Genomic DNA, 20,939 nt, shown 5'->3' with positions numbered 1-20,939 from the left:
ACCCTGACGAGCAATAGAGCTGGATGCGAGCATATAACTGGAGAAGTTCCAACAGCTGCGTGAAGAATTGATTGATGCTGGTGTCACAATTGGGTTCTTGATCGCTCTGGTCATTCCATGTCGGACAGCGTGGCTGCAAGGAGGAATGGCTGAAAGTTATCATCATTTCCGAGATTTCGAGATATTTATGGACTCGATGTAATAGTTCGAGCTTTCTCGGGTTGACCTCCTCGTTTAATAGAGCCAGTTGTACCATACTCTTAGCCAGTGCTATGCTTTGGGTTAGTCGGGTTACCGAGAAAGGCTCACAGTTCCAAGACACTTGCCCAAGTCCATCCACGCCTGTCGCCCATCACCGAGACCTATGCTATACTCAATGAGCACGCAATAGGTGGATGCGGTTGACGGTTCACTTCCAGGAGCACTGCTTAGATCGACCTGATATCTTGCGCTCCGTTCAAAGTCCTTTGCAAGCTTGGATGCTGAAGGTTCCTTGACAGCTTTATGGATAGAGAAGCGAACACTGTAAGCACAAATGGCTAGCAGTAAGCTGCGCGTGCAGGTGCCCGCGCAAATTGTCTCGATGAGTTCATCTGCGGGTACTATGAGTCCTAATAGCGAGCTTGATCGACAGTAGAATAACTCCACGAGATGCGCACAAACGTCCGGGTCTACCGTATTCCAACTAGATGCGTCTCGGCGCTTGACCTTAGCCCTTGTTCTTGAAGAGTAGCCGAGGGCATGACTGATACATACAAGGAATCCGTAGTGCTGGGATCCATCAACACGGACACAAGTCCGCCTCGCCACTCAGTCGCTGGGGGAAAGACATCTTCTTCGGAATCAGGGTCGTCATCGTCTAGATCATTGGTAGCAACGTTCTTAATGGAGCTTGCTACATTAGGAGACGAAGGAAGGTAATCGCCGCCAGAGAATGAGCTTATCTGGTCGACGTGCCGGTCAGAAGGTCTCGAGGGCGCGGGCGCAATCAGGCAAATCCGGGAAGGCCGACTGCTGTTGGCTCGTGGCCGCGGTCCGCGGCGATTGCGGTTCCTATCATCAAAGTGACACGGATGACGATTTTCGGCACAGAGCTTGCATGGAGCAGTACCAGTGCACTTGACCTATGTAATTGGAAAATCAGGAGTCCCGTTGCACCCAGTCGAGGCGGGGACCATCAGTAAAACAAACTTACTCGTTTCTTGCGGCAATAGTCACAAGCAAGTGTGACGTTTCTTCTCAGACTGCCGTAGCCAGGATCCATAGAGGCTTCGGGCATCGTGAACTGAGCTTATGTCTCCGTCGACGAATGGCTTACCCGGAGCGTCAGATGAGGCTGGGGAATCAAGAACGGCCACTTGGTGGCTATCGGGCGATGAAAGGAGTGACCAACGCGGCACAATTCAGAGTGTCCAGCTTTCAGATGCCTGGGTACAGTACACAAAACGATGTCGGGCGAGTCGGCAGAGCATGAACGGGTACAATGATGTACAAGCTGCAAGTAACGAGGCTCACTGTAGGACTCAAGCAGGGATACCCAGGCACAGATCCCAGCCGGACCCCTCTTACCCTAGTCAGTCTCACTCTCTGCCCACCGGCCCTTACTAGTGCGGGAGCCGGAAGTGGCTACATCGCAGACTCCTATCCGACTAATCTTATTGGTGCTAATTTTCCGGAGCAGTTCTTCAGTAGGTCTGTACATTGCCATGAGGCTTCGTCAGTGAACAGCTCGGCATGTGTGCTCATAGGTTCCTGCTCCCGGCCAATTCGTGTCCAATCGTTGATGTGGCAGAGTATGACGTCTCCTGCTCCGTTTGAGAATCGTACATGTTTGCTGCTGGTACATCGTTCATTTGGCGGATAATGAATTGAAACAGCAAGATAAATGTTAGTAGTCCCAAAATACTTGTCAAGAAGTAGAAGCGAAAACCCTGTATCTTTGACTAATCATTTTCGAAACTTGATACGTATCTTTCCGTATTGCTCAAAATGGTAGACTCTAGAGATGGTTTCACCTGGACACCCAGCGGAGGCTTGCGCCGCGGCTTGCCCACCATTGGAATTGTTGAGCCGCCTGTGTATACCTCGCCCTTGTCCGATGGCAATCTCGCGTACGACGTCATTGTAATTGGTGCTGGTTATGCAGGCTTGGTGGCAGCTCGAGACTTGGCTACGCAAGGTGCGCACTGTAGACCTCTTCCACTATGACATGCGCTTATAAACCGTCCAGGAAAGAAAACTCTTTTGGTAGAAGCCCGCGATCGACTTGGCGGACGTACGTGGCATGCAACCATTGATGGCTTCAATTACGAGATGGGTGGCACGTGGATACATTGGCACATGCCCCATATCTATCGCGAAGTCTCTCTGTATGGGCTCCAGGACGACTGGCTTGTCACACAGCAGTCCGGCAGCAAAGAGGACTATTTTACCCTAACGACCCCCAATGCCCAACGCAACATGACCCATGACGAAGAGGCTAGTCTATCTCATCAGCCACAGATGTCATAGGCCAAGAGGCTCAATGCTAACCTTTCACCAGGCCGACATGTTTGGACGCGTGTGGCGGATGTTTTGTGATGTAGATGGCGACGACCTTCGACAACACTGGAAGTTCCCATTTGGAACAAAACAGTCGCCCGAGCTATCGGAAGAGTGGGACAAAATGTCCTGCCAGGACCGGCTCAATCAAATCCAAGATCGGCTCAGCCTTGAAGAGAGATCGATGCTCGAGGCACTGCTGAAGCAGATGGGTGGGACTTCCCTCGACAAGATGGGTCTCCTCAACGCCCTTCGATGGTGGGTATTGGGTTCCCACAATCCGACTGGCCTGAACGACATTGCTCTGCACACCAGACTGCGCAGCGGTAATGGCACTTTACACAGACGAATTTTTGAGCATGCGGTCTCGTCTGGAAATCTATCATACAGCTTCAACTCAGCAGTCAGTAAGGTAGTGGACACGGGTGAGTATGTCACAGTGTTTTCCAAAAACGGCCAATCGTGGAAAACCAAGTCGGTTATTGCAACTGTTCCGCTGAACGTGTTGGCCGATATCGAATTCTCGCCAGCGCTTCCAACGGCGAAAGTTGAGGCCAGCCGTCAGGGTCAAGTCAACTTGTGCAACAAGCTGCACGTAGACCTTGATGGTCCCGACCACAAATCATGGACATCCTTCGCTTCTCCTGGAAGAGGTTTTGTATGCGCTCTGGGCGATCATCTAACACCGGCCAATAATTCTCACCTGGTTGCCTTTGGTCCCGATCCGTCCTCGTCTGGTGGCATACCCCTATCAGATATAGACCAGGTAAAAAAGGGAATTCTGCACCTGCTCCCTGAAGCAAACAGAGCCGAAGTCGGCATCCATCGCATAGTATGTCTTCACCCTACTTCTGTTGAAAGCATTGTCTAACATGTACGTTCTTAGGTTGCCCATGACTGGGTCAATGACGAGTTTGCCAAGGGTACCTGGTGCTATATGGCACCGGAGTTCACGCAGAAATATGTTGCTGCCCTTCAAAAGCCGCATGGAAATATCTTGTTCGCTAGCGGGGATTATTCCGAGGGCTGGCGGGGTTGGATCGATGGTGCTGTGCAAGCAGGTATGGAAGCGGCTCACAAGATCATTCAGCTTCAGCGCAAGAATCTGAAGGGAAACGGCGAAAAGAACGTCAACGGCATCAATTCTACGAAAGTTTGAAGGCTTTAAGACATTTCTTGCTTGGCTATCTGGCAAAAGATCGGATCAATCTTGTAGCGCAACCCGATAACGTAGTTGGAACCGTAGTCATCAAAGTCCGATCCATATAACGACTTTGAATCAGAATCAAGCATCAAGTAGGCGTAGATACTTTCTGTTACCTATCAAACACATATTCTGAGGACTTCTCGTTTTATTACTATGTATTTCCCAGCACTCGTCGATAACATGAAGGTATGCCCGGCTAACTTGTTCACGTTACTGAGCCTTTCCGCTATGATGCGAGGATCGGACGCCTGCCAAAGCTGATTTATGCAACCAAAAGGAGACCGAAGTCAATATTTGATAATAAATCATAGATAGTTGTATATTTGAATAAGACAAAAACTTTGGATACACTGCAAAATCCAAATGCATTGTCCTATCTTTCCGCTCGACCTTCTATCGTTTGCATCAGGCCATGATACCTGTACCTGCCGTATGCAGTCCAGGAGATCGTCGCCGCTGCGAGACCACCGCATACCACCACTGAAGCGTAATTCATGTTCGCTGTGGTGACAGGCTTATACGTAGGGAAGCACATCATGATGATGAGGCAGAGGGACCAAGCTAGAGCCACTGTGGCGACGAGCCGATGGTATTTTCCCAATGAAAAGGGCCCCTTTGGTAAGCTACGATGCTTGAATCCGAACAATACGGCCATGCATATGGGCATAGCGTACGAGATAATGAGCGTAACGGTGCAGGCGCTGGAAAGTCCGTAGTATGCCGTTGCGTTGCCGACGTAGATGAGACTCAGAAGACATACAATAGCCCAAGTAATCAAAAGCGAAAGGACCGGGGTCTTTGTGCGGCTGTTGACCTTGGAAACGGACTGAGGGAGGCCTCCATCGCGAGCGAAGGACCAGATCACACGAGATGTGGCCGTCATGATGCTGGGCCCCACTCCAAGAAAGCCCATCAGAGGTAGGTAAAGGGTCATGCCAACCGTTACCGCTTTGTTGCCACCAGACACGTTGTAATAAAGTTGTGCCATGAAGCTGATCGTGCCTGTAGGGCCGCTTAGAACCCCGGAGACGTCTGTGATGCAAAACACAACTCCAATAATCCATGGAAATGTAAGAACGGCACTGCACACTATGTTGATGATTACTGGATGATCATGAGCATGTTAGCAAGTTCAATCATCGTGCTTTTGCTGCGTTGTTAAGTGGGTCTTACAGCTTCGTGGCAGGTCACGCGACGCATGCTTCATTTCCTCGGACATGTGCAACGGACTATCCCAGCTTACAAAACCAATTGCAGAGGTGAGAAGTCCGATAAGCCAGCTAATCTTTAAAGACTTGTCAGTAAGTTTGCGATACTCTGGAGCAAGAAGATCCGAGGAATTCGACTTACTCCGGGACTTTCCCAACCGCTCAAGCTTGTGGAGTCCGTAAACACGTACTCAGCAGTGTTCTTTGGATTAACACGAACCAAGAGGTAGATGACTGTGGCGAAATAGCCGACAATGTGCACGAACATTGCGACAAACAGCAGGCGGTGTAGCATCTTGACCTCAAAAACTGCAAATAATGTGTAGAATGTCGCGAGGCCGATGACGATCTGCCAAAAAGCGCTTGCAATTAGCGAACTGAGGTCACTCGTATAGACGAACTGGAGACCTATGATAGGATCAAACTCACAAGTGCAGTGTGCCATCGCTCGTATGTGTAATCGGGAATGAACAGAATTGCCCACGCTTGGATCTGCATTGCGGTAGCAAAGATGCCAGCAAGTGCGCATAGAATCCAGCCAAGCATTGTCATCCAGCCTGCATACCACGAAAGGATTCTTTGGAACTTTGGTGGCGAGAGCTCGGCCACGTAATGGTATTAGCCGCCTGCCGTCGGAATCATGCTGGAGTACTCTGCGATGCAAAGGACAGTCAGGAGAGCACCGAGGCTGCTTGCCACGAAGCCCCATACCAAACTTGAATTGCCTCCTGACATCAGACCCTGGGCCATTGTGGACGAGATTGCCTCCCAGGTGATACTGGAGCAGAACGACATGAATGCGAGCGACCAAATGTTGAAATTGCGGCGGAGCTCTGACGGCTCTAGGCCAAGTTGCTGAAGTTGGATATTATCGTCGTTGATTTGAGATTTCTTCTCGCTGAGAGCGGCATCCGTTTCGTCTGAGTGGCTGATTTTCGACATCGTTGTCCCAGTCTCGTAGTCAAGACTGTTGTCTGAGCTACTATGGTTGTTTAGAATACTTTCGATTTCACGACACAAACTGCAACCTGTACGCCTTGCTGCTTTATTGCGCAAAGTGTTGCAATGAAGATCGTGCGTCTACTCCTGTTTTGTAACAAATGCTTACATCAGGGCTGCCAATTCCGACCCCAAGCTCGGAAAGACAATGTTGTGCTGTACAGCGGTTTGACAAGCTCAACTGCTATCTCCAATCTGTATTCTGTTGTTGACGGTCGTATGCTTCTCCCCACTGGATCGGGTATCGCGCCGGAAAATCACAGCCTATGAGAAACGTTCTGATAACACCAGATGACCGATGACCAGGGTTAATGCAACCCCAGGAACCGGAGCTTAATCAGGGCGAGTGTATCCGGATGCGCAGTGACCCATTGATTCGACAGGGAAAACATGTCTAGTGTGTAAGTGCATAGCAAGGTCCGCACGATAACGCGGGCATAGCGATGGAAGAATCGGCTCCGAAGCAGCGAGATGCGAAACATCGCCTCAGGACTGAGATAAAAAAGGTTCCGAATGAGTACTTCAAACACCACAACGCAACAATACGCATTGATTTCTCCACAAGCTTCAGTCTTGTCATCACTTCTCACACAGCGCACCTCGCAAACTTGACCTACAGGCGTTCCAACAATGGTATCCACAGACGAACTGCGAGTAGTCATTGTCGGAGCGGGCTTTTGCGGTCTGACAGCAGCAATTGAGTGTAAACTTCGAGGCATGCACCCAATCCTCGTCGAAGCATACCCCGGTGCCAGCTCTCACGGTGACTTGCTGGACTTTGTGCGAAATGCCGGTCGGGTCTTCGAATCGTGGGGAGGAGGAAAGGTTGGCCGCGCGCTCACCGCGGTGGGCGTGAACGCTGCCAAGTACCTCGAGTTCTTCAATGCTGACAACGAGCTCCTGCACAAGGACCCGTGGCCGCAGGGTACCGAGTTTCAGTACGTCTACGCGGGTCACCGCGGCGAAATGCATGAGATTGTGTACAAATACGCTCTGGAGATTGGTGTCGACATGCGCTTTAAATACCTCGACACCGATGAGAAAAGGGGCGTAGTCACCGATACGCGCGAGAATATTCTTGGTGACGTGGTCTTGGCTTGTGACGGCCCAAAGTCAATTGCGCGCGACCAGTTGCTCAACCTGACGGAAAGCAAGGTCAACAGCGGATATGCGATATTTCGAGCATACTTCAACATCACTGATGAGCTGCGCCAGGCTTCTGGAATTGCCGAGTTGCTTCCGGAGGGTGAAGACTGCGTTCGATGCTGGGTTGGACGCGACATGCACGGCTTCATTTACACGTGGAAGAATGGAAGGTGAGTTCATTTTGATTTTAATGTTTCCCCAACACTAAGCTCTCTACTTTGTGCTTCCACTGTGGGCACATCACAGACATCATGAATCTATAATCTAACTGGGCTGTAATACTTTTAGGGATTGTGCCTGGGTCTTAACTCACAAGGACGAGACAGACATTGCAGAGTCGTGGTCCGAGAGGACCACCAGGGCGGACGTTCGATACTTCCTGGACAAAGCCAAGTTCCCTGAAGTATGGTACACTGTTCTCGAGGCCACTCCAGAGGACCGATTAATTGACTACAAACTTGTGTGGCGAGACCCTCTTACCACTTGGCTCTCACCTACCAAACGAGCCGCGGTTATGGGTGATGCAGCACATTGCCACCTTCCTACATCAGCTCAAGGAGCTTGTCAAGCGGTCGAAGACGCAGCCGTAGTTGCCATGTGTCTGGAAAGGTCCAAGGGGGATGTCGAACTGGCCTTGCAGGTCTTTGAGCGTATCCGATTCAACCGGTCTCATGTTATTCACCAGGCATCCATATCAACCCGAAATATCTATCACCAACACGACTGGACGCCCGAGTATGTTGCAAAGCACCCTAGCTCCCTGGTCATCCCACTTTTTGACTGGATCACCGAATACGATGTCTACAAAGAGGTTGATGCGCATTTTGACCACCTGGCTGAGGATGTAAGGAGCGGAAAACAAGGCACTATTGAACAGCTGGCGCTGCCAGCCGATGGCAATTGCGATGAGATGGAGATCACTGCAAACAAAGAGGTTTTGTCGGACCTGGGAAGTAAGCCTGCGATCGTTGCGTTGGAGGCAAGCTCTGTGCGGGCTTAAACATATGAATCATTTTGTTTGAAATAGTCTGATATAGTTGGCAGCCAATCTTTATTCCTGAAGCAAGCTACGTTGCGTTTATCAATTATATCCCGTGTGACGGCCTCGTGATATTCTGTCATGACCGATTCAGCAACTGCGACGTGTTTATCTTTTGCATGAAATTTTTGCTAGGACAGTTTCACCATGCTTCACAAGTAACACTTTCACTACCTTGAGACTTTATTACCTGGGAAACGCCGTACAATCAATGAACCGAATGCTCCCGTGACCAAAAGTTTTGAATCATTATTTTCACAAGGTTCAGCAATTCGCGCTCCTGTTTACCGTTCGTTGCCTGTTTGGGAGCAACAATTTGCCCTATTATGCTTGGGCTATTATTCATCATGGCATGAAATGCTACGGAGGCTCTTAGCATTGACTGCCTCTCATTTAACGAACTAGATTCCTCTCCTATTTCGGCAAATAGGCCTCGACAGTGATTTCAATATGTAGCGCAGGGAAGACCAGAGATTTAACCTCCACGCCCGTCCACACAGGTCGGGTATTCTTCAGATAAGACTTTGCAATTGGGATCACCACACCAGCAATGCCTTTGCCATTGTGCGCAACTTCAAAAGTTTTCACCTGTTCCTGAGTTCAGCATGCACATTACATCACCGGGGTTGGGTACAAAAGTCATACAGAATAGACGTGCTCCCATGCGTCGTCGCCAAGACCAGCCGCCTTGAGGCTGCGAGAGACATGTTCGAAGGCTTCTTTTACTTCATCCTCGATGTTTTCAGGGATTGAACCGTCTTCTTTGATTCCAAGTTGACCGCCAACTATGATTCGGCTGGCATTCGGTGGCACGACCACGGCATGCGAGATGCCAAAGTCTTGGGCTGAGGCTTCACCTCCTGCCCAGTCAGCAAAGCGGAAACCGTACTGTGTAAGCGTTGACTCTGCCATATTCGGAATGCACGGAAACTATTTGCGGAAGTTTTGCCATTTTGGCCTTGCCACTGTCTGACGTTCTTGGGTTCATATACCAAAACATAATCTGTGCATTGTTTTGTTCTACCAGTAACAAAATCTTCCCTTCACTAGTTGCCATCGGAACCAAGAACAGGACCTCGGAATGACTCTTCGGGTGGCCGGGTGGGATACTCGGAGGCCGCGGACCGATGTGAAACGACGACGTCCAACAATCAGACCGGGAAAATTAGCTTATTGGTTAGTTCTTATCTGGTCCTCGCAACTTCAGGTGTCCGGATATTTCCTAGACAGCTAAATATTTCGTATCGGTCAGCTTCTTAGTTTGTAATTGCAGCCATCTGCTAACGTCCCGCACCCACTTTCCGGACACCCCCTCATTCCGGACACCCAAAAATTATGCCCCCATATATCAACGCAGTAACTTAAACCTAGGACTTCTGCTATTCTGATGCAACTACAATACAACTTTCGCTATCACTAGGATTTTCAGACTCGCTGGATTCATTTATACTATTTACAAGTTCTCCCGCCTCGATTTGAGCCCTCCGAATAGCCTCAATATCAGCAAACTTCGAATTTGGGCTCATTTTGACCTTCTTGCGTTTCCTGGCCCTACTGGCATCAACCTCTGCTTGTAGTGCCTCAATCTTTCGCTGGGCTACTGCCAGTTGGTATGCCTTCTCATCAAAGCCCTTCTGAACCTTCCGAAAAAGCAGGCGTTGCATATGCTCATCGTTATCCAGCTTGCTGAACAGGCTGAACTGATCCTGAAGCTCATCCCTCTTCTTGGGGGTTGACCAAGGGACTGCTGATGTATCTGCCGCCCATTTTTCGCTTGCTTTGCCATCAGAGAGCCCTTTGCAGACCTGACCAGCTGGTTTGGCAGGGGTTGAAGTGTTCTCAAGCAGCAGAGGGCTCATGAGGGGTCTAGCCATACTGATAGGCCACAAACCAGTCCATTTCCAGCCACTGATGATATTCTTGCTTGTCAGGGCTGCCTTACGCGCCTTGCCATAGCATACAACGAAATTTCTCTTGCCCACAACTGTACCAGCATCCCATTCAGCAAGTAATCCAAGCTCCTTCTTGTATGCTGCCTTGAGGGGCCCAAAAACCGACTGATCAAGTGGCTGAAGGACGTGTGACGTGTGTGCTGGCAAGAACAGCAAGTGTATCTTGTTTCTGAAGCATGTATACATGAAAGCAGTAGTCTCATGGCTTCCATGACCATCCAAGATCAACAATCTGACCTCTGAGGGGTCTGCTGGCTGGGTAGAAGGTATAAAGACCTCTGTCAACCACTTAACAGCTGTAGAGTCTGAAGTTCACCCGTTTTCTGTTGCTGTGAACTTCCAGGATTCGTATGGCGTCAGATCTAGAGGAAACCACTGCTGCTGGACACTCTTGCCCTTATATATAACAAGTGGAGGCAGTGCCTTGCCAGTTGCAGAGATACACTCAATCAGAGATGTCTAAGCACGCGATCCAGGCTGTTTCTTGCGGATAGAACGAGTTTCTGATGATCCAAGAACAAGCCCATTTGATCCTCTGCCTTCCAGAATACCAGACTCATCCATATTGTATCGATTGGAGGCTTTAATGGCTATGATCTCAGGGATGGCGAGGTGCTTGAACCATTGCCTGATGACATTAGTTGAGGCTCCGTTGATGCGCTGGGAATCAATTGCTCTGCTTCTCTGGACCCTTACAGATGGGTTTCTCTTGATAAAAGCCTGAACCCAGTTCTTCCCTAGAGGCTTGGCGTCTCCATGGATCTGTAGGATACGCTCAGCGAATTCCTTGAGTTGTTGATGGGTTGGTGGTAGGCCTAGGGCAGCCTGGATTCGAATCCATTCAGCCAAATGGCTTTCTTGGGTTGGAGAGAGCCTCTGTAGATCTGAGAAGGCAATATCTCTTGATTGGGTGCCTTGGATACGATCATAAAGAGTAGACTTTGGGACCCCATACTGCAATGCAGCTTTTCGCACGCTAAGCCCATTAGAGATCGCATTAAGAGCCTGATTAATCTCATACTCTGTATATTGACTCATATGGTCTAGAAGAAGATGTTAGATAAAGATGGAAATAAGTGAGATTAAGGTGGTGAAGCTATTCAGGATCAAAGTTGTAAGAGAAAGATTTTATTGAGGCATTTTTAGGTGTCCGGAATGAGGGGGTGTCCGGAAAGTGGGTGCGGGACGTTAGGTCACAAGCAGGTAAGCTACACGATATGATGGAGCAAGATTACTAGGATGAATGCGGGGTAATTACCTTGCAGACCAGGGGTTACCACTGTTATCTAATCTACACATGCATTCTCAGTACAGGGTAGGCTAAGACTGGCTAAACGAGTATGCAATAAAGCCGTAATAGTCATGCCGTTTTAATTTCTCGACAGGTTATGTTAAACATTGATCATCTGTACATGCACATTGACGGCGTTGTGCTTTACAAACTCCAGCGCGCTGATCTTCGAGCCATGGCCCTCTCTTCAAAAATCGTTGTGTTGGTACAACAGAAATGGCATTTGGTCCTGCCATGTTTGGTGCTAGCCTATTTTCTTTGGAATCGTTACCGAAAGAGGCTATCCAAAGTTCCTGGTCCTTTGATAAACTCATTAACTACGCTGCCACGAATGTGGTCGGTCTACCGAGGGCACCACCACCTGGACGAGCTGAAATGGCATACCAAGTATGGCAAAATCGTGCGTGTAGCGCCGAACCTGGTAGCGATATCCGACGTGGATGAAATCAACCAGATATACGGCATCGGCACCAAGTTCATCAAATCTCCATTTTATGATCTTTCAGCTGTCTATGACGAGGAAGGCCTGGTCCCGGATCCGTTCGTAATTCGACATGACAAAGGACTCCACTCGCGCATGAAGCGCAACGCTGCCAATGCATACAGTATGAATGGGTTGGTACAATTTGAACCATGGATCAACACCGTCATGGACCGATTGGTCGCCATTTTGGACAGGAATGCGTCATCTGGAACAGTCTGCGACTTGGGAAACCTGCTGAAGATGTTCGCCATGGACGCTGTGTGCACTTTGACCATGGGGCGAGACCTCTCCTACATGGAAAAAGGTGACCATCTTGGCTTCTTTCCAACTCTCGATCTCTTCACCAGTTACATGTCTATTGTAAGTCATGTGTATCACGAAATTGAAGTAACAAACGTACAAGGGTCAACTGACAAAAACTGCTAAACTAGATGGGCCATGTGCCTTGGCTGCATCCAGTCCTATTGGGCAACCCAACAATCGCACAGTACATGACAGGTAGTGATAAATCTGGCACGGCCTTATTTGACCTGGCAACCAAGGAGCTTGAGAGAACGCGGCGTGAGCCTCCCGCAGAGGATGCGCCCATGACGTTTTTGGCCCGATTAGGCCTCAATCAGGACGCGAATCCCAAGTCGATTACAGATCGTGAGATCATCACTCACGCCTTTGGGAATCTCTCAGCCGGTTCCGACACCACGGCCGCCGCTATGAGATCCGTCTTCTATAACATTCTCCGCAGCCGCAGAGCTTACGCGCGGTTGGCGAAAGATGTCCGGGAGAACCTACAGCCGCCAGTCACTTTTACTAAAGCATACGCAATCCCTTACCTACGAGCAGTCATTCAAGAAGCTATGCGCTTACATCCTTCTGTTGGTCAACTGCTTGGTCGAGTGGTACCTCCAACAGGAGCCACAATAGGCAAGTACTACCTGGCACCGGGGACAGAGGTCGGTATGTCTCCATGGGTGGTTCATCGCGACCCGGATATTTTCCCAGATCCTGATGCATTCATCCCGGAGAGATGGCTTGTCGATGAAAACGGCACAACCGAGGCTCAGCTTCGCCGAATGGAACGATCGTTTCTTGCATTCGGTCATGGATCGCACACATGCAGTGGCAAGCATATCAGCATCATGGAGGTCACCAAATTAGTTGGAACACTGATTTTGAAATATGATATGGAGTACGCTAAGATTGGGGGAGGTTACACGTTTGTGAATCATTGGTTTACATCTCAGACTGGTTTGAATGTAGTGTTCCGCCACCTTCAAGGAAGCAACGCACAGATGCAGCAGGAGAGATAAGCCATTCACATCCTTTTCCCTTCTATCCTAGCCAGTCAAAAACAGTCATTTTCCACATACGCCAAGGAAAGTTCGTTACAATGAGTTGATTTCAGCTTGTCTTCAGCTAAACGTAATTCTGTCAAAAGCAATGATGAGTTTACCCTGGCAATCACACAGGCTTGAGATGGAATACCGATATCCTACAAACTGCAGCTATGATTACGACCTGGTCCATCTCGTAAGTTTGGCACGAAGGTCTCCAGGAAATGAGGATAAGCGGGGACTTCGAGTCAACGAATTTCACGACATCAGTTTAAGGCAGGAAACTTCATGCTAGAGTGAACCGGATGAATGAGCGTGGGCAACTTAAGAGCCTATGGTCGTCTCTGGTCGTCTGGTCATTAACGTTCTTATTCTGAACGTGCAACAAATCTGGGCAATTGGCTACATCACGAATATTGTGAGTTCCGACATAGAGTTCCGACATAGAGTTCCGACATAGAGTTCCGACCTCGCTGTCATCTTCACATTACAACTTGTAGGTTGCCTCCGTAGATGTTGAATGGTAAGCCTCTAGCTTCAATCTTGTGCAAACATATGGCATGAAGGTGAGAGATATTCTGTTGCCATGTGAATACACGTCCGTCGGAGAGTATTCCGCATCAATCGCATCTTCCGTCTGACTTTACCTTCCTCCCCGTCTAGTACACGCCCCACTCTCATTCACCTCCATCTTATCCCACGTTGAATTTTATCCCACGAAAGGATTTTCACCCCTTCCTCCTATCTCATCCCAATCTTACCACGCCCCTAGGTTGGCTCTTTTGGTCGTCGTCGTCGTCGTCGTCGCTCACAAGACATCGCTTTTCATACGCAGACGATATCAAGAAGCTCCTTAGAAGCCCCTCTAGGTAATGATCTCAATATCCTCAGGTTCTGGCATCTTTTGACTTCCTTCCAGACCATTGAATCGGCTTCGCACTCCAGATCTCACGAAATTGGCTGCTTGTTCAGCTTTCACGCTCGCTCCCGACTACCATCAACGCCGAATCCCCGAATCGAGACTTGTATGCAGAGCTCATCCCTCCAGCTGCAAGGTAGGACAATCTCTGATTTATTTGGCGGTCATGTATGCTGATACACACACTCCAGAGGCGAAGGACGTCGATCCATACACGATGGTGAACAACGGTTTCCAGGGCCCCAACTCAGGCCTGGCTCAGAACCCGAATCAAGGTCTTCCCGCGAACCAGAACCAAGGCATTGCTGCGAACCAGAACCAAGGCCTTGCCACAAACCCAAACCCGGGCCCTCCCCCCAACGCGCCTCCAGCCTTTGTGATGCGACCCAAAGGCCCCCAGTTGCAGGACATGGCCGACCCAGCGTTCCTGCAAAACCCTCCTGCCCAGCGCCCGCCTCTCGGTCCACTCGACTGGGCACCCCACTCGGTCAACAACCCGCAGCTTAGAGTTCTGCTTGCCTATGAGAACCCGCAGAACCTGAATATGCAGGTTTGGATCGATCCGATCAACATTGGAAGCACCATCGAGCACTGCGACCCCTGCTTCCAGAGCCCTCAGGGCCAAATCCACAAGTGGAAGGGACCACACACCATTGCATACCTCGCACACGGTGCCAAGCTTGTTCGAGGCTTTGGCTGGACTCTGACTCCTCAAGGAGAGCTCATCAATCTGAGCGTTCTTTACCTGCCGATCAATATCACTTTTGGCAAGACTGTCGTCACGGTCGGAGAAGTCCTACAGCACCTGATGAACAAGGTCAAGGACAGCTTCCCCCACGGCCCGGCTTTGATTGCTGGTGGCAATCTAACCCCAGTTCAGCTGAGCAAGACCATGTTCGCAGCCACTAGTCAGTACCATGGCACCGTCAAGCACTTAATTCACTTGTGCGACTGGATTGGCGGCGTCCCTCTTCAACAGACCTACTATTGAGGGAGTTGTTCTTTGACAACATGAGGTTCTTTGGGAGTTGTCTTGCCGGAAAGGAAACATTGTTGGCTTTGTCGCGGGAGGTAGTTTGTTCTAGGTCGAGTTGCCATCGAAGTATTCTAAGGAGCACAGAAAGAATTGGAGATTTTGCTGCCCCGACTCGAACGTCGATTCATTGCATTGGGGTTGATAGATAATACAAGAAAACCAAAGCAAATGTTCCGTGAACTTCTGTGCCGTCTCCAATTGAACCCCAGTCATCTCGAAATATCCCACAGAATAAGGTTAGAGCTAGCTCCCTGCCCATGACGCAAGAAGCTCAACCAAAACTCCATGTCCGGCTGCTGGAATGTGGGTCCCGGCTGCGACTTTGCTTTTCCCCAATCCATCTTCTGGTCGGAGCTTTGTAGGAGGCGGGGAAACTGAAGCCGAGGTCAAACCAATGACGCCAATTGTAGCACAGATATCGTCGATTTCAAATCTTCCCCTCTCTCAACAAACACCATCCGTCACATTGATATCTTGCCATCGATCAGCCGTCCACGTCGCCAGAAGCATCAATTCCTCTCCAAATCCCTTGACATTACCCAGATACAGTTTCTGGTTCTCTCTAATCCGTCACCATGGTTAAAGTCGGCGACTCCCTGCCCTCCGGCACCAAATTCACGTAAGCCCCTCCCTTCCACCCATTGACGACAGAGGACTAACCAAGCTCCAAGCTATGTCCCTTACGACCCCCAGACCGAATCCCTCACAGCCTGCGGCCTCCCGATATCCTACGACGCGTCCGCCGAATGGGCCAACAAGAAGGTCGTCCTCTTCGCCGTCCCCGGTGCCTTTACCCCGGGCTGCTCCGCCCGCCACCTCCCCGGCTACATTGAGAAGCGCAAGGACCTCGTCGCCAAGGGTGTCGACATCGTCGCCTGCATCGCGTACAACGATGCCTTCGTGATGAGCGCCTGGAGCAAGGCCAACAACGTCAAGAACAGCCCCGAGGAGATCCTCTTCCTTAGCGACGGCGAGCTGGCGTTCAGCAAGCAGATCGGATGGACGATGGGCGAGCGGTGTGCACGGTACGCGCTCGTGATTGATAACGGAAAGATTGTGTACGCGGAGAAGGAGGAGGTCCCGAAGGAAGTTAGTGTTAGCGGTGTTGATGCAGTGCTCGCTAAGTTGTAGATGAGCTCAGTACAGGTCTGAACACACAATTCCAATGGGCGCACCTCAAGTCCTGTTTTCCCGGTCTGGAACAACTTCTTTAACCCCTTCTCCAATGGGCGCGCCATCACCGTTGCCTCAACTGTCTCCGTCGTCTCCGTCGTCTCCGCCGTTGTGGAAAAGATCTGTTTCAATCGTGATGTCCGAAATCGGGTTCCAGTTGGCATCGTCCTCCGCGAGAGAGCCTCCCGTGGGGAGCTTGAAGGAGTTGAACGGCCATCTCTGCAGTGACTCCTCCACCGGCACCCGACAGTAGGTGATGTTGGAATCGGCGTCGGAAGAGCCTATCTGCACCTTGACATTTCGGGCAACGAGCAGATAATCGATAAAAAAGACCCTCCACGGAGTCAACTGAATTTGCTCCAATTTTGGTAGTGAGCGTAGAAAAAAGCCGGCAATACGTGCCCACTCCGGGGCGTGAGATTCAAACCCACCCATCGGTATAGATAACATCTTGAGGCAACTTCCGAACTCAAGGACCCCCTACGGAAGGCAAGTTAGCTCACTGAGTCACTACTCCAGATGTTAAGGGGGCAAGCCCTACATTAGCAACGTAATAGGCCAACTCATTCACTGTGTCGTCATGAATGCTGCCAAACATGGCAAATCGCTCCAATTGCGGGAACGCCAGAAGAACGGTGCGTATGAAGATGCTCTTATATGTCATGTTTGTATTTCCCAAAGTGAATGATGTCAAATTATCGCTTCGGAAGGGACCATTGATTCGAATGAGTTTGTTGTCGTAGTTCGCAGTGTCCCACCAGAAAAGTGTTTTCGTGGAAGGGCACCGGGACGTCAAGTATTCACCCAGCATAAGCCCCGCCTCGCGATCGCCAAGCCTGAGCCGCAATGTCTTCATTTTCTCGAAACACAAAGAAGGGGCCGCATAAACGAGACTTCGCACAAGACGTTCGATCCTATTCATGTGGTCAGCACCACTGATCGACAGGATAAGTTCCTCGATAAACGGTGCCATAGACGTCAGAGAGTAGCCAAGATGCGTTCCGAGACCGCGGTATTTGGAATATGTCCGTTGCCTCGGTGCACAAATCGGGAGATCCATGGACGCGAAATCTTCAGAGTGAAGTGCGATCTTGAGGGATCTTTTCAAGAGACGTCAGCCTATGTTTGATGGAAGAAAATCCAGTACTAACCTCGCGACCTTCACAATGTGAGGCCTATCGTTGAAATCTTGAATCTCTCTCAACACCTCTGAAACGGTCCCAGCGATGCAAATGGTACCAAGAGCCTTGGCCATCAAGTCGTCTCTCATTGATGATGAAGTGCTGGACAGCATTGCAAGATACTTCTTGGTGAGATAGCTGTTGACTTGAACTTGAAGCTCAGGCAGGAGCTGGCAGTAGGGAAAGGGCGCTTTGGTCGCATACCCCTTGGGTACAGTGGGTTGAGTACCTCCCGCGTGGAGATCGATGTGCGAAACAGGCGCGTGGACGTCCCAGACCGGCTCGTAAGCCAAGTCACACTCGAAGACCAGATCCTGGACACAAGGCATTTTAGAAGAGAAAGAGGGCAGTGTAAGTGATGAAGTTGGTGGTCTGGTGGAAGGTTTGAATTGTCGTGGTTCTGGCCAGAGGAGGGCTCCTTCCTCGAAATCCAGATTCGAGCAGGTCGTTGCAAAAGCTCAGCTTTGCTTGGTCCAAGCTTAAGTCGGAGAGAATACTAGGTTATCATCATCGGAGTATTGTGGCTCTCGAAAGGACGAGAGAGGCAATAGCGAAGGGAACGAGAGAGGCAAGAGCGAAGGGAAGAGGATGAACATGGATGACCGCCAGATCCCCCCTTGTCTCTGGGATTGATAGGACGTCGCCGGCTAATTGCTTCCGTTTAAGGTCCTGACAGACGACGACATTGGCTGCGTAATGGGTTTGGCTCCAGACTGCGTTTTTGAGGGCCACTACTAGTTTGCATTTGCTATTCGCCTTGCTAGAATTTCATCAATGACGTAATCATCGCTTTTCTCGATCAGTACGTCGTTCAAACCGAAGATCGCGATGGCCGCCGCCCACGTTCGACGTCTTTTGGAGGGTTGGCCGGTGTCCATCGCTTCAGCGTCCGGACCAGAAGCAGTTGAGCAGCATGATTTCAACCTCATACCCAGCTTGAAAGCAGTGCTTCTGTAAACCAACTATGCATACTAAAGCTTTGTACTTTCCTTGGAAAGACTGTCAATCTATTTAGATCGAGAGGAAGTGATATATCGTGAGGGGTGCAAGGTAAATCTAATGAATTCTGTTCGCAGCATTGTGAGGCTTATTGTTTTCATTGACTTTGAGCCCCATACTCCCATCTTTTAACTTGATTACAGGCATAGATCAATCTCATCTGATCCAAGTACTTTGCTAAACCGTCGGGGACGCTGTACTAGCATATCTGGAACAATGCCGTTGTCGGCACTTTTCATTCTTTTCGACTTCGTCATTCATAACCCGCATCATGCGAGAACCGAAGTGAATCTTGCGCTTTTGGACGCGGCTTCTCGATACTTTGGCGTGGTTGACTCCTCGTCAAAAGGAGCAGTGTCAGGCGGCATCATATCCGAGTTCGCTGGAATCGCGCGACGATATGTCTCTGGTTTTCAACAAGACGCTATCGAGTGGCGGACAGATTCTATTAAGAGCACTCCACGTAGTGCGACATCGGTGGCACCGCATCACTCAACTATCCTACTTCTAGCAACGAAACAGCTGGTGTGCAGATGGATAAACTGAAGACTTTATTCGGATGGGTATTCCCTGACTAGAGTGATGATATATCTTCACTACCTTAGGATAAGAGGCCACAGGATAAATAATGACAAAGCGCGAGAGGGTGACGGCAAATAATTCTGGCCATCAAGTAACGTAAAAGGTTTTTGGTAAAATAGTGAAATTTCCATTGGGGAGCAGAGAATTTTATTGCAGCGCGCGTGGTGACATAACGTGATGTGATACAAGTAGAAGTACATGTTGAGAGCAACGGAGACAACCCTCGCAAGGCAGCACTTAAAAGCGGACACGTCCCTTGGTAAAGGCGAGAGCTAGCCATCCAGCAATCAAAGCGAGACCACCAATTGGAGTGACAGGGCCGAGAAACTTGAGGTCGGGGTTGAGGATGAGGGCGTAGATGCTGCCGCTGAACATGGTCATGCCAGCGGTGAAGAAACCGGCAGCCACGGGGTTTTGGCGGGCGATGAGCAGAGCGATCGAGTGGGCGAGCTACTTCTCGTCAGTATTCATCGGACAAAATCATCAGACGGAGACGACAGCCCCGGGGGAGGCCATTTACCTGGTAGTGGGCTGCGGTCGTCCAGCTGGCGATCTTTGCGGGATCAGAAATGCGGTTCTTGAGGCCGTGGGCCCCGAAGGCTCCGAAGCCGACGGCGGTGGCGCCGAAGACGGCTCCGACCTTCCAGTACAGCTGGCTGCTCATGGTTTCGTCTTCGTCCTCGACGGTATCGGGCTTGGGTGACTGAGTCGAAAGAAGCGAGGTGGTCTCGTCGGCTTCAGTATTGGACATGAGGGATTGATGGGATGATCTGATGGGTCGTGAGGGTGAAAGACTCCTGGTGGCTCGCTCGCTGAACGCGACGCTCCGAATGCCGACACAGCACGCGAGGAGCCGACTGATCAGGTCCGGCTGAGTAATCGTGATCTTGGCGGGGAAGCCAGCTGTCGACGGCCGCACCCGCAAAATCAAACTATTCTGGAATCTCGGCTAGACCGTGCGAGCAACTCAGGGCCCAATTCCGGCGTGTCCTTCAACAGCAAAGATGGTTTCGTGGTGTAGTTGGTTATCACGTCAGTCTAACACACTGAAGGTCTCCGGTTCAAGTCCGGGCGAAATCAATATCTTTTGCCTGTTCAACGAACTTGTCCGTTGTTTTTCGGTTTCTTTTTCCCACTAAGCGTCCCCCCCACACAGCTGACTGACATGGACATCCAGTACAATTTCGACTTGAATTTTGCCGCTGCTAACTAGACGAATATCGCCAAGACAACACACAAGTCACTGCGATTGACAATAAACCCTGAATGAGATCGGCGCCTAAAAGGAGACTAGCGCCAAACGCCCCGCCCGTATTCAAACAATTCCGACTGGTTAGCAATACAGTTGGAATGCTCTGCGAATCGCTCAATTTTCAATACGCGGGATCTTGAAATACGACGGATTCCATCCACCGGGCACTGCCTTGCGATGGACCTGGCGTCATCTTACCCAGTAAAACTTCATGCATTACGAACTGTGCTTCAACAAAAGAAGTTTAAAACTTTTGGAGTTCACTTTAGTGATCTGGTTACAATATAATAATGTTTGCTTATTGCTAGTCTGACGTTCTTCCACTAACCATATTAGAGCCATTACCGTCTTGGCCTAATTCGTTGATCCCATGTGTAATTGCGTCCCAACGGGAGACGTAGCAATATCCATCGCACCAAGGACAAACGAATATCCCCTCTGTTGCAAGTGGCCCAATGGGATATCCTCTTAAACGCTTCAAGCGGAAGCCCCGTCCATTTAAGCATGATTTCTTACTTGAAATTAGTCCCTTAGGTGATCAAGAAATCCGTACCTGAGGATCTGTCAAGTCGCTTTGCCTACGCGAGCACAGTGCATGG

General features: G+C 50.0%; 10 protein-coding genes across 10 annotated transcripts; 4 read left to right on the top strand and 6 right to left on the bottom strand.

Moving 5' to 3' along the window:
* Nucleotides 1-671: 671 nt before the first annotated feature.
* Nucleotides 672-1,279, bottom strand: STB4 (putative transcriptional regulatory protein STB4; the record flags this gene model as incomplete). Its single annotated transcript, XM_037327212.1, has 2 exons — nt 672-1,124; nt 1,196-1,279. The coding sequence occupies 2 exons, from the start codon at nt 1,277-1,279 to the stop codon at nt 672-674; spliced, it is 537 nt and encodes a 178-aa protein (XP_037174587.1).
* Nucleotides 1,280-1,989: 710 nt separating this feature from the next.
* maoN-1 (Monoamine oxidase N) lies at nt 1,990-3,700 on the top strand (the record flags this gene model as incomplete). Its single annotated transcript, XM_037327211.1, has 3 exons — nt 1,990-2,124; nt 2,543-3,373; nt 3,428-3,700. 3 exons carry the CDS (start codon nt 1,990-1,992, stop codon nt 3,698-3,700), a joined length of 1,239 nt encoding a protein of 412 aa, XP_037174597.1.
* A 421-nt stretch (nt 3,701-4,121) lies between these two features.
* Nucleotides 4,122-5,454, bottom strand: HNM1-1 (Choline transport protein; the record flags this gene model as incomplete). Its single annotated transcript, XM_037327210.1, has 4 exons — nt 4,122-4,852; nt 4,922-5,033; nt 5,099-5,305; nt 5,386-5,454. 4 exons carry the CDS (start codon nt 5,452-5,454, stop codon nt 4,122-4,124), a joined length of 1,119 nt encoding a protein of 372 aa, XP_037174596.1.
* Nucleotides 5,455-5,574: 120 nt separating this feature from the next.
* CGCA056_v011965 (putative amino-acid permease) lies at nt 5,575-5,898 on the bottom strand (the record flags this gene model as incomplete). The annotated part of the gene is made up of 1 exon (XM_037327209.1): nt 5,575-5,898. One exon carries the CDS (start codon nt 5,896-5,898, stop codon nt 5,575-5,577), a length of 324 nt encoding a protein of 107 aa, XP_037174299.1.
* A 687-nt stretch (nt 5,899-6,585) lies between these two features.
* On the top strand, nt 6,586-8,101 carry roqM-0 (FAD-dependent monooxygenase roqM; the record flags this gene model as incomplete). The annotated part of the gene is made up of 2 exons (XM_037327208.1): nt 6,586-7,271; nt 7,390-8,101. 2 exons carry the CDS (start codon nt 6,586-6,588, stop codon nt 8,099-8,101), a joined length of 1,398 nt encoding a protein of 465 aa, XP_037174591.1.
* Nucleotides 8,102-8,554: 453 nt separating this feature from the next.
* Nucleotides 8,555-10,014, bottom strand: CGCA056_v011963 (uncharacterized protein; the record flags this gene model as incomplete). Its single annotated transcript, XM_037327207.1, has 3 exons — nt 8,555-8,728; nt 8,786-9,028; nt 9,598-10,014. 3 exons carry the CDS (start codon nt 10,012-10,014, stop codon nt 8,555-8,557), a joined length of 834 nt encoding a protein of 277 aa, XP_037174593.1.
* Nucleotides 10,015-11,714: 1,700 nt separating this feature from the next.
* Nucleotides 11,715-13,174, top strand: CGCA056_v011962 (Cytochrome P450 monooxygenase; the record flags this gene model as incomplete). The annotated part of the gene is made up of 2 exons (XM_037327206.1): nt 11,715-12,227; nt 12,299-13,174. The coding sequence occupies 2 exons, from the start codon at nt 11,715-11,717 to the stop codon at nt 13,172-13,174; spliced, it is 1,389 nt and encodes a 462-aa protein (XP_037174592.1).
* A 2,554-nt stretch (nt 13,175-15,728) lies between these two features.
* On the top strand, nt 15,729-16,284 carry aspf3-1 (Peroxiredoxin Asp f3; the record flags this gene model as incomplete). Its single annotated transcript, XM_037327205.1, has 2 exons — nt 15,729-15,772; nt 15,825-16,284. The coding sequence occupies 2 exons, from the start codon at nt 15,729-15,731 to the stop codon at nt 16,282-16,284; spliced, it is 504 nt and encodes a 167-aa protein (XP_037174595.1).
* A 117-nt stretch (nt 16,285-16,401) lies between these two features.
* Nucleotides 16,402-17,836, bottom strand: CGCA056_v011960 (uncharacterized protein; the record flags this gene model as incomplete). Its single annotated transcript, XM_037327204.1, has 3 exons — nt 16,402-16,806; nt 16,868-17,426; nt 17,478-17,836. The coding sequence occupies 3 exons, from the start codon at nt 17,834-17,836 to the stop codon at nt 16,402-16,404; spliced, it is 1,323 nt and encodes a 440-aa protein (XP_037174594.1).
* A 1,489-nt stretch (nt 17,837-19,325) lies between these two features.
* On the bottom strand, nt 19,326-19,839 carry CGCA056_v011959 (UPF0382 membrane protein; the record flags this gene model as incomplete). Its single annotated transcript, XM_037327203.1, has 2 exons — nt 19,326-19,538; nt 19,609-19,839. 2 exons carry the CDS (start codon nt 19,837-19,839, stop codon nt 19,326-19,328), a joined length of 444 nt encoding a protein of 147 aa, XP_037173957.1.
* Between the last annotated feature and the right edge of the window lie 1,100 nt (nt 19,840-20,939).

Source organism: Colletotrichum aenigma, assembly GCF_013390185.1.
Source record: "Colletotrichum aenigma strain Cg56 chromosome Unknown KSG_Cg56_contig08, whole genome shotgun sequence".
In the NCBI taxonomy this organism is placed as follows: Eukaryota; Fungi; Ascomycota; class Sordariomycetes; order Glomerellales; family Glomerellaceae; genus Colletotrichum; species Colletotrichum aenigma.
The sequence above is the reverse complement of the archived record's forward strand: the minus strand, read 5'-3'. Positions and strand labels throughout refer to the sequence as shown.